Source organism: Aquarana catesbeiana, linkage group LG03 (assembly GCF_042186555.1).
Source record: "Aquarana catesbeiana isolate 2022-GZ linkage group LG03, ASM4218655v1, whole genome shotgun sequence".
Taxonomy (NCBI): domain Eukaryota; kingdom Metazoa; phylum Chordata; class Amphibia; order Anura; family Ranidae; genus Aquarana; species Aquarana catesbeiana.
The window spans coordinates 701,973,244-701,990,832 of NC_133326.1; the positions used below are offsets into that span (position 1 = coordinate 701,973,244).

At 43.0% G+C, this 17,589-nt stretch overlaps 1 protein-coding gene across 1 annotated transcript in view; it reads right to left on the minus strand.

Annotated features, from left to right (window-relative positions):
- Positions 1-17,589, minus strand: part of LOC141133603 (uncharacterized) — a 68,319-nt gene that overhangs the window by 31,073 nt on the left and 19,657 nt on the right. The window contains exons 2-4 of the mRNA XM_073623072.1: positions 15,329-15,585; positions 14,246-14,356; positions 13,948-14,005 (exon numbers count right to left, since the gene is read on the minus strand). Coding sequence (XP_073479173.1) covers positions 13,948-14,005; positions 14,246-14,356; positions 15,329-15,585 — 426 coding nt within the window. The remainder of the gene's footprint in view (positions 1-13,947; positions 14,006-14,245; positions 14,357-15,328; positions 15,586-17,589) is intronic.

Sequence of the window (17,589 nt, forward strand, 5' to 3'; positions counted from 1 at the left end):
CTTCTGCACATGCGCAGTTAGTGTTCTGCTCTAAACTCAGCAGCGATAGAGGGCCTCATGTGGTGTACCATGTTTCCAGGTTCCAAAGAAGCCCACCAAGATTGAGAGCGGGCAAAACATCTCAACCGTGGGGTACACCGCACAAGGCCCTTAAGTCTCCCACTAATACACAGCAAGGTTAATAAAGCAAATTATAGCAGGAGACACCAGCATCAGGTTGTTTTGAGCTGATTATATTAGCATCTATTCTGAGTCTAGGAGGGGGTAAAGCAGTCAATGCTTATTTGGGCACAGAGGCCCCAAATCTGTATCCAGCTCCTAGGTTTCCAAAAGGTGTGTGTTTTGGGGAGACATAGACCTGAATCCAAAGCAAAACCACTCCAAGGGTCCCCCAGGCACACCCCTCCTAAAGAATAGAGCTCCCTCAAAAGCCAGGGCCCAGAGTCAGTAGGCAAAAGCTATCCTGCAGTCCCCTTCAAAAGCCCCTGTCTCAGTTGGGTCTGTCACAAGACTAGCTAGCCACGGACCCCACTGTGACCCCCAATGCAAATGACTATTTCCAGGGGACATCCCAATATAGAGAAATGAACAATAATTTCAATAGTTTAATGAATAATCGATGTGAAGGACAAATCAGCCTCAACATGAGGGGTGATGGCACACATCTTTAAGGTTGCAAACAGTCCAGAGAGAATAGAGACAGGATGAGAGGAGAGGCCTGTATCTACATGAGGTGTGTCTCAACGTCTATCATGTCCAAACAGAGGGATTTGAGTATCATAAACTGCAAAGTCTTCTCACACCATGGACTTTCCACCAACAGGAAATTACTGTGGTCAAAGCCTCGTGACTACATGCTGAGCCAGATGGCCCAACACCACAGGGAATACAGAAGACTAGTAGCTCAAAGTTTGGTCTGAACTTTGTCTGAATTTTTTCTGTTCAGGTTTGCATCCAAACAATGGACTTTGTATTTGTTTGGTTGGAGCTGAACATCATGTATAGTAGCAGTACAATTGCCGCTACTGTTTTTGAGAGCTTCCTTGCTGTCAATGGAAACAGAAAACACAGAAACAACTGGTGATGGCACATTCTGCGTCCTTGGAAACCAGTGATGGCACCCAGCTCCATTGATTTACCATTTAAATAAAGGGGCAAGGTTAGAGTGAAATCATTAATCACTTATGGCCACATGGCCATTTTTAGGCAATGATATTAATTATTATGGGTGTGGCTATATTTGATGAATGATGTCACCCAGAAGAACCTGCCCCTTTGTTTACATTTGTGGCAGGGCTCCAAAATGTGTAATTTGTAGTCAGTGTCAGGATTCAATGTGTCTGTCGGTGGAATTTTTTTTCTTGTCAGGCATCATTTATCATGATTGATGTGGATCTGCATCAATGGACGATGTGATTTATGATGGATTTACATTGTGGGACTTTTTCTTTTTTTAAAAAAGATTTGTCAAAAACTGTGTAAGGGCTTGTTTACACTAAATGAATGGATACATAGGGACGTATAAATGGAGCCTGTGTATCTTGGACTGTGCTCCTGTGCCTGCATTTCTGTTAAACATAGCCAATGTGCACCCGTTTGATTTCTATGGGCTGGCTGCACACAGTTCAAAGGGGGGTTGTTTTGCTTAATGTAAAAAGGGATTTTCAGATTCTATTAAGACTACCGCCTGCAGACCCCCAAACCCCAAGCTTTGGGCTAGGGTTGTGTGGAAGAGGCCCTTGGCCTCATCCACAATGGGGCAAAGTATCCATCATGTTGAGGGCATGTGGCCTGGTATGGTTCAGTAGGGAGGCACGTAGGCTCATCCTTACCCCTTTTCCAGACCTTTCAAGCTGTATTCTCAAAAAAGGGTCTGATATCTTTTTTTTTCAGAGAACCTGCGCCATTTTTCTTTGATTTTGTGTGGGGGGGGGGTCATATTTGACAGAGGGAACCTTAAGCTGTTTTTTCTTTTGTATTGGGGATTCCCCCATTAACACCTATACAAGACCTTATCATAGATAAGGGTCTGGTATAGATGATAGAAATCCCAGACCTCTTTGTTTACAAACGGAAGTAAAGCAGATGAAGCTGCTGGACCATGCTGTCAGTGGCAGGGTACACATGACCCAGTAAGCATTGGCAGGAAATCTATATATCCTTTGCAGCCACAGTACGACACCCCACCCCCCAAACTCTGAGGAAATGTAAACTGGCCCTTTGTTTAGAAAGTTTAGAGACCCCTGTTCTAGTAGATAGAGGTGTCCCAGGGCTAGTACCACAGGTGGGCAGTTGGAGATACAGGGTCATCCCACTTGAAGCACAGTACTTTGGTAACAGTTGGCACAGTTCTTTCTGCAGTGACTGGGTCTTCTATGGGAGCTGTGTGCTTGGAGCTACAGCCTGTCTGTCTGCATGCTGGGACTAATGATGGAAGACCAAACACCTGGTGGCAGATCACATGCTTAGCCACCTCTGCCTCATCAGGTGAGGTCTCAACATCTCAGGTGATCATGTTAAAGCAGCTCCTGCCTGCATCTGAGCATGATATTTAAAGGGGCACCCAACTACATAACTATAACCTTTGTGGGCTACTGTGTCCAGAGTGAGTACTGGTTTATAGCCGAAGAAATATGGTCTTAGCTAAAACTAGGCAGCAAAGATTCAATTACAAGCAGGAGATGGATTAGGACACAAGAAAACAATGGCAGGTGGGGGCTAAGGTAAACACTCAATATACAATGCTACACATGCTACACATGGTATGATACTCATACAGAAAAATTGGGATTAAATAGGGAAAATACATGAGTCAATGTGGTGTACATGACTGTGGGTATTATGGAAATATCCTGTGATAAGCATCATTATAACAAACACAGACATATACTATGTTGTGCTTAACAGATCTGTTCACCCAAAAGCGATATGGATGGAACATGGCCAACCCCTTGCTTCTCTCATGTGCTAGTTCTTTCAATAGTGAGATCTCCCTGCCATAATCTCCGGCTCTGCCCTTGTCCATCTGGGAGTTTTGGCTGTTTTGGCTGTACCCGTTAAACTTTTTTGTGTCCCAGCTGTTACATTCTTCAAAACATAAAATACACTTAAAAATACACCTGTAATGGTGGGAGCCTCTAAAATGGGCACAGAAGGTATATAGAACCAGGAGCTCAGCATAGAGATCTCACCAATAGAGCCCCAAAGTGATAAAAGGGACTACCAGATCGTTTAAAAACACCCCGTTACCAACTTCAAAACATTACAGGTAAAAGCGCTGAAACTTCAAGTATCTAATTGCTTACCTGTAGTATTTCTCCTTTCCATAAATAGTTTTTTATTTCATTACAATGCAATTTGCAAATTTGACTGCCCCAGGAAGTCAGTTACCTAGCACAGCCACCTCCATCCTTGCGCGTCATAGCCCTCTACTCTAATGGAAGTGTCTAATCACTGTTTGTTCTGGCCCAGTTCCTCATCCCCTCCCCTCCCAACTAGGGTTGCCACCTGTCTGGGTTTCACCCGGACAGTTCGGGTTTTGAATCATGTGTCTGGGTTTCAGTCCACCTGAATGCCATATTCAGACAGGAATGTGTCTCAGAACAGGGTTTGACAGAAGGGTGAGGGGGCACTATACACGCCGCATTACTATTCTCTTTGCTGTGCCCAAAGGTGTCCCAGGTCTGTTACAATCCTATAGTGTATACTAAAAAAAAATGTACTGTGCGCCACTAAAGTGTTCGGTTTGGCTTGAAGAAAAAGTGGCAACTCTACTCAAAACGTATTTTGTAGCTACTGGGGAAAAAACTGTAGAGTATTAACTGATTGACAACTCTTATTCCACGTACACACGATCGGAATTTCCGACAACAAATGTTCTATGGGAGCTTGTTGTCGGAAATTCTGACCGTGTGTAGGCTCCATCGGACATTTTCCATTGGAATTTCCGTCACATAAAATTTGAGAGCTGGTTCTCAAATTTTCCGAAAAACAAAATCCGTTGTCGTAAATTCCAAATGTGTGTACACAATTCCGACGCACAAAGTCCCACGCATGCTCGGAATCAAGCAGAAGAGCCGCACTGGCTATTGAACTTCATTTTTCTCGGCTCGTCGTACGTGTTGTACGTCACCGCGTTCTTGATGTTTGGAATTTCCGACCAACTTTGTGTGACCGTGTGTATGCAAGACAAGTTTGAGCCAACATCCGTCGGAAAAAAACATGGATTTTGTTGTCAGAATATCCGATCGTGTGTACGAGGCATAAGTCTGCTGGAGCTTCGGACATCACATCCAAGATGGCAACACCCAGAAGTAGTCTTGAGGCTTTTGGATGACCACACAAAGAATGCAATTACAGGTATATAACATGTATAAAAACATTTAATGCTCATATAATCTTAGGGGAAAAGTCTTGTTACAGAGAATTGTCTGGCGACAGGGTCTCTTTAACTCTTCAGCATCGATCAAACATTGATTTATCAGTTTTTGGGAGGACTAACGTTTAGCTTGGACAAATACAATAACTGCTTGCCGACCAGCCGCCGTCATTATACTGCGGCAGGTTGGCACGTTCCCGCGAGCCGTCGTAGCTGTACGTCGGCCCCTTAAGCAGGAATAGCAGGCTGCCCGCTGCACTGCGGGGGAACCGATGCGCGTGGCTGGCGGTCGCGATGACCGCCGGCCACATGCGATCGCGGGCACGAGAGCCAGAACAGGGACGTGTGTGTGTAAACACACAAATCCCTGTTCTGTGAGGAGAGGAGAGACAGATCGTGTGTTCCTACTAGCTAGGCCAGGGCGGTGGAGGAGCTCGGATACATGCATGTTTGTACAAGCTGCTGACACATACAAGTTTGGGATTCGTATGGAGAGGAATCCTATGCTTGATGCTTTTATAGTTTGGTGCGCTGGAAGCACCTAAAATGTGTGAGCACCCTGATGTTATGTTTTCTAAATACATTTTTAAACTAGCGATAATGCACTATCCAACCTCTTTCTTGTTTTAAATTGAGGACAACTTCTCTGGATTTTCCTGTGGGTTCCTGCTGAGCCAGTTTCACTTAGGAGTCAAGGAGTGGTTCAACTGGCTTATGTGGACCAAATTTAAGTGTGCGGTCACACTGTTGGAGGTGAGCGCATTCACACGGGGGGGGGGGGAGCACGTGTGTGAAGTCACCCTCTTCTGATCAGGATTACCATCACTAGAGTCACCTTTTGGACAGTAATATGTATAATACCCCAATTCGCACTTTTGTCTCTGTGGATTGATGTAAATTGGGAGAAATATCTCTCTCTTTTTTTTTGGATACTAGATATTAAGGAATAATACTACATTTTTTATACTGTAAGCTTGCTTGTTACACAAAAAAAATATTTTTTTATATTCATAGTTACATTTTTTAGCAATATTGATCATCATTGTTTGTGGCACTATTTATGCTTTTGTAAGGTTCAGTATCACACAGCGCTGCATTTTTTTGTTTTTTGCATATATGTTTTCACAGATTATGGGATTGTGATCAATGCTTAGCCGCTGTGAATTTGCACTTTGTTTCACAGGAATTGTTATACCACACCTGACGCTAGGTTGTAACCTCAGGTTACTTTATACCTGACTCTGATTGCAGTCTCAGGTTGCTCTAGAGTAGCTCGCAAGATTTATATATTTTTATATTGATCTGTCATCTCCTCTAGTCAGATCCTTCCCCCTACAGTTAGAACACACCTAGGGAACACAGTTAACCTCTTGATCGCCCCCTAGTGTTTACCCCTTCCCTGCCAGTGACATTTATACAGTAATCAATGCATTTTTATAGCACTGATTGCTATATAAATGTCAGTGGTCCCAAAAATGTGTCAAAAGTGTCTGATCTGTCGCAGTCCCGATAAAAATTGCAGATCACCACCAATACTAGTAAAGAAAAAAAAAAAACATTAATAAAAATGCCATAAAAAATGCCATAAATCTTTCACATATTTGTAGATGCTATAGCGTTTGCGCAAACCAATTTATATACCCTTATTGCGATTTTTATTACCAAAAATATGCAGAAGAATACATATCGGCCTAAACTGTGGATTTTTTTTTTTTAATTGGGGATATTTATCATAGCAAAAATATTGTGTTTTTTCAAAATTGTCGCTCTTTTTTTGTTTATCTTGCAAAAAATAAAAAACGCAGAGGTGATCAAATACCACCAAAAGGAAGCTCTGTTTGTGGGAAAAAAAGGACGCCGATTTTGTTTGGGTACAGAGTTGCACGACCGTGCCGCAATTGTCAGTTAAAGCGATGCAGTGCAGAATCGCAAAACATGGCCTGGTCATTAATCAGGCAAATCTTCCGGGGCTGAAGTGGTTAAGATGCAGTACTAACAAGGTTGGTCTTTAGTGCTAAAGGTGATTATGGCCACATTAGTCCACTTGCAACAACACAGTTGAGCACTGTCCATACAGTCATACACATGTCTGATTTGGAAAAAAAAGTCCACATTCAGTCCATTATTTTTTGTACCAGATAGAATTATCATATAATGTTTTGTATTTTGCATCATATAAAGTTCTAAAGAATTTCCTTATTTAAGTAATTTTAAAACTTCCTTTGAGAACCAAAAACATTGCAGGCAGTGGACTTTTTGGGAATGAGCACTACACACAAACACATAAGGAACCTTTTTCACATTTTCATATTTCACATTTTTGTCCACTTGTGTCTTTTATGACTCCTCGGAGATTGCTGTCTTGCCGATTTCTTAACATATTGGTAAAACCTTTGTATTCCACTACTGCTTGGACCCTACCCAAATCTTGTTTTGAAAATGTAACTCTTATGCCCCGTACACATGGTCGGATTTTCCGATGAAAAATGTCCGATCGGAGCGGAAATTCCGACCCTGTGTGGGCTCCATCGGACATTTTCCATCGGATTTTCCGACACACAAAGTTGGAGAGCAGGAGATAAAATTTTCTGACAACAAAATCCGATCGCGTCAATTCCGACCGTGTGTGGCCTGTTCCGACGCACAAAGTGCCACGCATGCTCAGAAGAAATTCCGGCATGGAACAGCTCGTTCTGGTAAACTTAGCGTTCGCAATGGATACAGCACTTTCGTCACGCTGCAATGTCAAAAATGATTTAATACAGCGCACTCTCTTCTTCTTTATAATGTGACAAGAATTAAGTAGTTTTGCTGCTCATATTCACACACACTTCTCACAAAGTTTTATTTTTGTTTTTTTATTGGGATTCCCTGAATATATTGTTATTAGTTGTCACATCTGACAAAATTTTTTTTGGGGGGGATTTTAAGCCTTTTTTTTTTTTTTAGATTTAATGTTTGTATTTTTTCCAAGGCTGATCTTTGTTCAATGTTATTTTTATTTTTACTCCAGAATATTTTTGTGTGTGTTTTGTGTGTCAAGTTACCCCAACACCATTGATATCTTTTATTATTTAATCTCAAGGAGATTGTTTGTTGTTGGTGTCCCTTGTTCATTTCACATTGTATATTTGAAATGTACCTGAATCCTCACAAACAAACTGTCCTTTTTGAAGTAAAACACATAGGAGAGTATAATTCCAAACAAAATTCCTTTATTAAGGGCTCAGAACCAAACAAAGAGGAAGGCAACACTGGATCAACAGGAGAAATTAGCGAAGCCTGGGACCCCCACGGCAGACATCAATTCTTGAACATCAAAATTGGTGGCCTGAGGAGTCCATATGTAAGGGAGGGCAGTCTGGTCCAGAATTCGCAGAGATCCGGATAGCAGCAGATGACATGTGTGTCCCCAGGCTGTGGTATCACAAGAGGCTGCATTTTTTGGCCGGCCAGACTGGATCCAGGGTCCTCACTTTCTGGTCTTCCTTCCACGCTTCCTTCCGGGCTGTGCTGTTGGAAATGTGGCAGGAGGAGGAGTAGGACCTGGAGGAGGAGGAGGACTGGAAGGACCTGGAGGAGAAGGAGGAGGAGGACCTGCAGGAGGAGGAGGAGGACCATCGCAAAGGTGTGTCTGAGCTGTAATTTGGCCCCTCATACCTTTGTTAAGAGCCTCCAATATGAGCGACTCACACATGGCTTGTTGGTCCTCCTCCATCCTCTGCATTGTATAGGCAATGGTGGCAGCAATGTCGTCCTCCATGGTGTGTGGTGCTCCCAGGACCTCTGTAGCCCTCCAAAAGAGTCCTCTGGCAGCCTCCTCTAGTGCACTCCTTCTCCTGCCACTGTCTCTTTCCAGGGGGGTGGAGAGACCTGCAGATCAGCCAGCTGGCTCGGCCCGGCCACCTCCTGGCTGAGACTTCCCTGTGTATGAAAAAGGGACATGGTTGTAATGTTTTGCATCATCAATCACAATCCTAAATTAGTACTCCCAACTAACATCTAGTTAACATCATTGATTGGACAAGCAGAAATATTTAGAGGAATACTATACCTGACTCAATCTGGGCTCCTCCACATGCGGCCTGGAAGGCCCAGGTTGGGCGCCAGAAGCCTCATCCGGGGGGGAAGGAAGCGTGGAAGAAAGACTGGAGAGGGATGGCCTGGGTTCAGTTTGGCCTGCCAGAAAATGCAGCCTGTCGTAGTACAACATCCTGGGGACATAGATGTCATCTGCTGCTCTGGATCTCTGTGAATCCAGGACTTTCTTGCGCTCCCTTAGATATGTACTCCTCAGGCCACCAATTAAGATCTTTAAATAGGTGATGTCTGCCGTGGGGATCACCTGCTTCACAATTTCACACAATTGCTCCAGTGCTGCCTTCCTCTTTGCTTGGTTCTTGTAATGGGGGTGTTTAATCTCCCACAGACATGGCAGCTCCCTTAACATATCTAGGAATACTGACATGAAGTCATTGTCTTTCAGTAGCATATCCATGTTCACTGCAAGACACAACACAAGACAAAGCCTAATGTCAGATAAAACTCTCCTAATCTTGTTACAATATAGGCCTCAATGTAGAAGCAGTATAGGCACAAGTTTGTCTCTTACCTTCGTTCTTACGATCGGCGTGTCCAATGCTCCTTCCTCTGCTCACAGATCGTACGTAATACGCATGCGTGTTACGCTTTATATACACTGCGCATGCGTGTAACTCCGCCCGCCCCTGATGTTCTTTCTATTCTATTCCCCGCCCCTTTTTGTTCAGCGCAGTGGGGGAAGAGCACATGGCGGAGTCACAGCAGGTGCGTGCTAATTACAGGAACGAGGAGGAGGAGGAGGAAAGCCCGGATCCGGACAAGTCCCGATCCAGAAGGAGACGTTTTAAGGCCACAAATATGTCCTTTGGGGAGATGTTGGAGATGGTCGACATCATGAAGAAGGCCGACTATGACGGAAAGTATGGGCCTTACCCCAACCCCAATATCAGAAAGGCCAAGATCATGGCGAAAGCGGTCAAAAGTCTGCACAGGAATTTCGGGGTACGACGATCGAAAGATCAGCTCAGGAAGTGGTGTGGTCAGACCTGAAATTAAGAGAGCCAGAGCAGTACCGAAAGATCTGGAGAGTGCTGCAAAAAAGTAAGTAGTTGTGCTGTGTTCCTATTCTTTCTGTCTTTATTCCGTTCATGCTGCTCCATATGCTTTTCTTAATTGTACAGTTTAAAAGGGCAACTTTAATGTTCATGGGCCCATTATTCGTTCGTATCAAACATTTTTCTTTCGGCCTCTAAAACACCATTGTTTAGGCCATATGCATTTTCCCACATTTTTTAGGGCCTACTTGGATGCCAAATATTTGTTAGTCTAGAGGGGTTTGTTACTAGAATGAAATGCAAACTATATTCTGTGTAAGGAGAGGACACTGAGCAGCTGTTTTCACATCTGGACACTGGAGCACTAGTGTGGGACACAAGAACACCAATTTTTTAGGGGGTCCCACACAGGTGCTCCAGTGTATACTATAGGAGGGTCTCCATCTGTGAAGCTTGTACTAAACAGGTAAAGTATTGCAGCTTGACAAAGGCCAATAAAAAAAAGACATCTTGGAACTCGGCTAAAATTGACAATTGTACCCCACTTCCAAGCAATGTTTTGTTGGAAGAAGGTGAAATACCCCCAACCCAAGCTGAGCAGGAGGAAGAAGAAGATGTGGTGGAAATTGGCACCACAACAGGTGAGTTTCTGCGACCACAGGCTCAGGTAAGAGATGGATGGTGGCAGATTTTTGATACCTGTTTTTGTTTGGTTTCTCTCTTTTTAGGTGATCGTGATGTGAGGGATCGAGATCCTTTCACATATGAAAGTGCCCAGATCCTGATCGGGGAGATCATGGGGTGTAATGTCGAATTGCAAAACATCCAGAAAAAAATTAATGATGTGATTCAAAAAAATAATAACATCATTGATGTTTTGGGGTGAATTTAAAACCCCACAAAATCACTTGTTTTATTGTGGTCCAATGTTTTAAATCTTTTTGCAATGTTTTGAAAAGCCAAATTTGGAGGATGCACACAGCGTGCCAACATGTGCTATCTGCCATCACGGGAGATCAATGGACGCGTTTTGGGGGTGCAACCCCTTCCTCAATAATAAAGTAGCTGTGAGGAAGGGCTTGCTCCCCCAAAACACGTCCCTTGATCCCCCATAATGGCAGCTAGCACATGTTGACATTCGTAAATTGGTGTGCATCTTCCAAATTTGGCTTTTCCAGGGGTGATTTCCCCCCATCTGAACGCTATATCAAACACAGTTCCTAAATACTGATGTCTGATATTGCCTTCAGGTTTTACCATATGTGAACTTTGTAAGTTCAAGTTTTTTGTCTTTCTTGTTGGTTTTACACAGGCCTGTTTTATCGTAAATGGACATTTCTTTTTTTGATAATGCCACCCCAAAAATTGTTATACAACAAACATGTTGGTTTGTTTTAAAAACCTTTGGTAAATGCACATGTGATTGTGCAGGTATAAAAAAGTTGGTTAATCAAGAATGTGTGGATTATTGTCTCAACACTACAACACTTTTGGGGTGATGTAATTGCTGTTTTCAGCGAAAATGGGGGTTATTTCCTAAGGGCAAATCCACTTTGCACTACAAGTGCAGTTTCAGTAGTGAAATGTGTTTTTGCATTTTAGTAAATAACAGCCAACAGTGCTTTGTATAATAAGGTTACACAATCACGACATTTTCTGGACTCAACACATTTCTGTCAGGGTCAGCTAAAACAAACACAAGCAGTAAATGTCCACAAAGAATTTCTTTTTTTGTTTTATTATAAAAAGGCTTCATAGATTTTCTGGCATATTGATAGTCCCCCTACCCGCAAAGAACTCCAGGTAGCGTAACTGGACATCACGGGCACTCAGGGAGGGCAAGCCAGGACGGCCGCTTTCAAGCGCCGTCAGTGTGGTTTGATGTATCATTCCGGCCTCAGGCCCAACTGAGCCAGCATAGTTGGCCGAATGTTTCCTTAAAAAGTTATGGAGAACACAGCACGCAAGTATAATATGGTTCAGTTTACACTCCGCCATATGGATGGGTGTCAGAAATAGGTGGAACCGGCTGGCCAGGATTCCAAATGTGTTCTCCACCACTCTTCGGGCTCTGGCCAGCCGTAATTAAAAACCCTCTGTTCCGGGGTGAGGGTCCTCATTGGGAATGGCCGCATCAGGTGGTCCCCCAGCGCAAACGCTTCATCAGCAACGAACACGAATGGGAGTCCTTCCACATTGTCCTCTGGAGCTGGCAAGTCCAAGCTGCCATTCTGGAGACGCCTGTAAAACTCCGTCTGGGCAATGACTCCACCATCGGACATCCGTCCATTCTTCCCCACGTAGCCGACACCACCGCCAACATCACTATACTATTGAACCCCTTATAGTTGAAATAGTATGACCCCGAGCTGGGTGGTGGGACGATGTGGACGTGTTTCCCATCAATTGCCCCTCCGCAGTTAGGAAAGTCCCACCGCTCGGCAAAGTGGGAGGCCACAGTCTGCCATTCCTGTGGCGTGGAAGGAAACTGTTGAGGAAAAAACAATAAACATTACTATTTTTGATCAGAAACATGGCAAGCAGATTAGACACAAACATTCTGGGTCAACCTCCAGATAGCATTTATTAAGGGGAATTTAACAACGCCAAAGTATAAGGTACACCTATCATATCCCCCCCCCCTCTCATGGGCCATTTCTAACATTATAGGGGGTGTGTGGAAATCTTGGACAGGTAACCCTCTTCACTTCATTGAGAGATGAATGCCTAAATAATGGGTATTACTTGGAACAGCCCCTCCCTAGTTACACTATTGGCAGCCCACTGGACAGGTAAGAAGTGTCATAATACAAAGATAGAAATACACACTGTACACATTTGAGGACATTTGGACATTCTGCTATTACCTATCAAGATAATAAAAGGATCCAAAAACTTTAAACAGTACCATTTGAAAGTATACAGGCAGGCCGTTGCACTACATGCTTTGGGGAATTCATACATAAATCTGAGCACAAAAGAGATAGGTATAGTGTGTATGGGTTTGGCAAAGTCAGCAGATAGATGATTGAGGATAGAGAATTGGGATCAGCTGACTTAGCAGTTGGGGGAGGGAGGGTTACTAAAAATTATTTGGGGACACCACCAAAAAAAAGCCTCTGCCACTCTGCCTGAAGTTAAAGCAAAAATAACATTTCTAAACATTTTAGGGGGTGTTTGGGATAAAGCACTACTATGGAGCAGATAAAATACATTGTTAAGTGACTACATGAGGTGAATATAGGGCCAGGAGACACCATGCTGGGGAGGTTATTGAAGGGCAAATATGTATGAAGGACCTAAAATAATAATTAGATAAAAATACAGCATACATGAGGACAAAGGGGACATTCACAGCATATTACAATCATGGTAATTAGGGAATGAGGAAAGAAATACAATATATTAGCAAAGATTCAATACAATAAAATGTGATATTAAAGGATAAAAATCTTACCTTAATATACTCCTTCTGCAGGACCTGTATGATGGCAGAACAGGTCTCTGGGATAATGATACCCAGAGCCTGGGGGGAGATGCCTGTTGAGAACTTTAAGTCCTGCAGACTTCTCCCTGTCGCCAAATACCGCAGGGTAGCGACCAACCTCTGCTCCGGAGTGATGGCTTGCCTCATGCAGGTATCCTGCCTGCTAATATAAGGGGTCAGCGAAGCCAACAAACGGTGAAACACGGGGTCCGTCATCCTGAGAAAGTACCTGAAATCATCAGGATTATTCTCACGGATCTCACGGAGCAAAGGCATATGAGAGAACTGGTCACGCTGAAGCAACCAATTCTTGGTCCATGAACTCCTCCCCACCCTGTTCATGGACTGGACTTGTGTCAAGGTCAGGACCCCAACACCAAGCCCCCGCACAGCACGAACTCTACGAGGAGTAGGCATACGCAACATGGCTAGAAAACGGTCGGCTGCTCAGAACGAAGTAACAGAACGCACTGAAGAACAGCAAGGCCTGTGAAGAGCGACCTGAAAAACAGTAACGAACGAACAAGAATACAATGACTAGGTCACGCAGAACTTGCTTGCACGCACTGAAGAGCAGATACAAACCCACAAGCACAAACTGAACGGCAGAAAACGATCTGAAAGCCACGAGTCTGAAAAAGTGCGAATCGTCTCTCACCAAACTTTTACTAACACGAGATTAGCAAAAGGAGCCCAAAGGGTGCCGTGCTTGGTTCTGAACTGGCCTTTTCTAGTCTCGTCGTACGTGGTGTACGTGACCGCGTGGTTGTGAACGGAAATTCCGACAACTTTGTGCGACCGTGTGTAGACAAAACAAGTTTGAGCCAACATCCGTCTGAAAAAATCCTAGGATTTTATTGTCGGAATGTCCGAACAAAGTCCGACCGTGTGTACGCCCTATTAGTGCAAACAAAAAATGATCACAGACCGTATTCAACCTTGTTGGAAAATATCCTGGCAGTTTGAAGTTATGTCTGGTGTATTACCTTTCTCCTGTATGTAAAGCTCAATGGCCCCCAGGTAAAAAAAACTTTCATTCTTGTTCTGAAAAAGAAAAAATACAAAAATATTCCTTCCTGTAAATACAATTTTTATTTCAGTATACAGAATTCCAAACTGTCCATCTGGTATTGTCTGATAGCAGAAGGCCAAATAGCTTCTCTTATTAGAAAAAGCTTCTCCTGACACCGTTCTGTCATCACTTCCGTACCTGATAGACCGTTTGTGATTCTTTAGCCATATTTTATCCTCTATGTCCCATCTACCTATCACACCTCAACTTACCTCTATGAATATCAGGCTAAGACGTCCTTCTGGGAAGGTCAATGTCAGCTTTGCTCTGTTGGCACCACAACTCCCATTTGCCTTTGTAATTGGAGGTGGTGGGATTGTGACCTGAAGAATACAAGGATCAGAGGAAGTGTAAAGTAAGTATAAAAAGAAATTCACTAAGAAATGGTTTGTAGCAAAATGACACCTACGCCAATGATACTGTAGAGCAATCTTCTACAGACCGATCCTCATCCCAGAATTGTGATACCCCCCCATCTACAGTTTGTGCTTTGTGTATATCAGGATCAGTCTATATATAGCATGATCAAAAAAAACTCATACAGGCGGGGGCTAATGTATTGCCTGCAGTGCCTATCGAAAAATCCGGCCCTGCATGCAGTTGTAAGATTTATTGTCCATGTCCCAATGCCCTGGTAACCCTGTATATGACCTCAGAAATGGAAATCCTACAGATGTTGGTACTGGTAATCCTAGGTTTTGAGGGAATAATCTGCATGGCTAGATTTGTTCAATGGCATTGATTATTAAGCCTGTACAACGTATCAGTTATGCCCAGAATTTATGCCAAGTTGCTGATATGAGAGCAGTGGTGGCTGGTGCTATTTTTTTTGGGGGGGTAAACAAACCACCCGACCCCCCCGTTCGTTTGGTCAGTCAAACACACACCCCCAGTCGCTCTGTGAACAAACCCCCCCAACGCTCACCTGTTCACCCATCCAGGTCACGGGCAGCTTCGGCGGCTTCCCCCTGCGTCTCCTCCTCGGCGCCTCCCCCCCTGCTCCCAGCCAATAAGGTCACTTCTCCTCTCGGCCAATCGGGTTGTAAGACCCTGACTGGCTGGGAGGAGAAGCAGGAAGACAATAGCGAATATTTATTTGCTATTTTCACACAACTGGGTGGGCTCAGGGCGCAGTGCTCTGCGTCCCGAACCCACCCTTTTTTGAAGCCAATTAGAGCAAAAAAAAAAACCCATTGAAATCATGGATTAGATTAGGGGCCAGGCGTATGGATTAGGGAGGGCGGCACCCCTGCACCCTTAATGGACGGACCACCACTGTATAAGAGCACACTTACATTTACAAACTTGGGGAGAATTATCATGAAGATCGCTTTTATTTTCAGACAGACTCCTGATGTGCCAGTCAGGATGTACTCAGTTGGAGAGGGTGGAGGAGAAGGTTCTAGTCTGGTATGATTGGTGTGTAGCACAGTGGTACAATGTGTTGTATTACATTTGCTAGTTTTTTTTCGACAATTGGCACACTCCATGGCTGTTATATTTTGCATAGTAGTTGGTCTTGGTGTGACAGCTTGATTGTCACCGACACAGTCTGCAATAAAAAAATGATATGAAGACAGTCAAGTGACATCACAACAAAAGCTACGGCCTAAATTAAATACCAAAAAAATAGTTTTTTAGTGAATAACGCAACAGGCTTTTTGTTGTGCATAATAAACAATGACTTTGTTCCAACTCCCTTGGTTCACAGGCAAAATAAGATATAAAAAGAAAATGTCCTATGTAAATGAAATATCCCAGTAGAAGAAATGTTCTTGGACTGAAAAAAAAAAATGTAGGTTCGCAAATTTCAATAATGGAAATAGGGCCAAAATGATTATGTTTTCCACCATACAGGTGAAGCCCCCTGGTCCTAAACTGGGCTATAATCAAAATTTTGGTTGGGCTGTAGACAGCTCAGACTGATTGTACAGTTTAACTGGTCTTTCCCTAATCTCAACTGGGTTGTACATTTCTCACTGTCGCCAGTAGGTTTCTCTGGCACCACAGGCCAGTATGAGATAGTACAACTAGGTTGAGGTATGAATATTTATTCTTCTTCCAGCCAGCCCAGGAAGAGGTTCTTGGCCACTGGTGCATTCTGGGAGAGGATATATATATATATATATATATATATATATATATATATATATATATATATATATATAAAGAAAAACATGGATTGATGCTTGATGCAAATGTATCCTTTACTTGAAAATTTCAATCATACAGACATTGAAAGTGCAGACGTGCAAGCCACTGTACAGTATTGAGCGTGAGTCGCTCTTCATCAGGCTTCTCTAGCTGTGTGTGGAGAACCTAACATCATTTCCTTCTCTTATCCCCACCCAGCATATCATCACACATGTGTCAAATAAAACAATTAACAATACTAATTACCCAAACTTGAATAATTATCCCATACTCTATAGAAATGTCTAATAAAAGACTATACACCTCTATACTGCAAAAGTATTTACACATACTAGCCTCCTACCAAGTATCATCTTCTATTGAGTTTTTATCAAGGAGTGTGCAACTTCTCTCATCACTACAATGTTTCTATCTATAACTTGTTTTATCAATAATCATTACAATTCATTGACATTCTTAATATCGTCTCAGATTTCATAATACGTTCCAGCTGTTATTTCTCTTAGCTAGTTTTCCCAACGGGAGTTCATTCCACTGAATCTAAAAGGAATATAATATATGCAAATCACAAATCAAATTATTATACTACCCCGTATGCAAATCCTATAAAAACAAATATAAATCATAATCCTTATTCATCCCATCCGGATAAAGAGACTGTAGTCTGTTAATCCACCAAACTTCGCGCTTGAAAACGTAACAAATTTGATCGGGACATCGCGTTTAAAAATACATTCATAACTATTCTTAACAAATGCTCGTTTGATCTGATGACTTTAACCATTTCATTCATACATAAAGAACTGGCTTTATTATCAGAACAGCTCACTAAAATTGAACTAGATCTACGAACTGTCATGACCTCTGAAGAGTTCAATAAATGTAAAGAGTTGGCTGATGAAAGCATAAATAAGTACCGTTTTGAGTTGGAGACCAGAAAACATAACAAATTCAATCAGGACATCGAGGACTATGAAAGGAATCAAGTGTACAGATGGCCACGTCCTTACAGCCGACGAGGTCGTATGGAATATGGAAATCATAGGAGAGAGATGTCTGACAACTCCTCAGCTAATACAGACACCGATTCCTCATCTAATTTTTTACAAGCAGATCAGAGAGGGATGTCCACCACCCGGATGCAAACCAGGTCTCGTTACAACAGAGATGGAAGTCAAGACAGACACCGCAATACACGAGGCAATCGTGGTCGATCAAGGGAGATCTAGTACACAACATCTCCAGACGGGTCTTGTCATCAGAGGAGGTAGGACTATTTAACCGTGGTTTATCATTTTGCCCTAAAAGTCATCTAGATCCATTTCAGTTGGATCAAGATTTATATCGCCTATTCCGCAATATTAGATGGAAGGTTCATTTCCTTCATAAACCGTTTACTCAG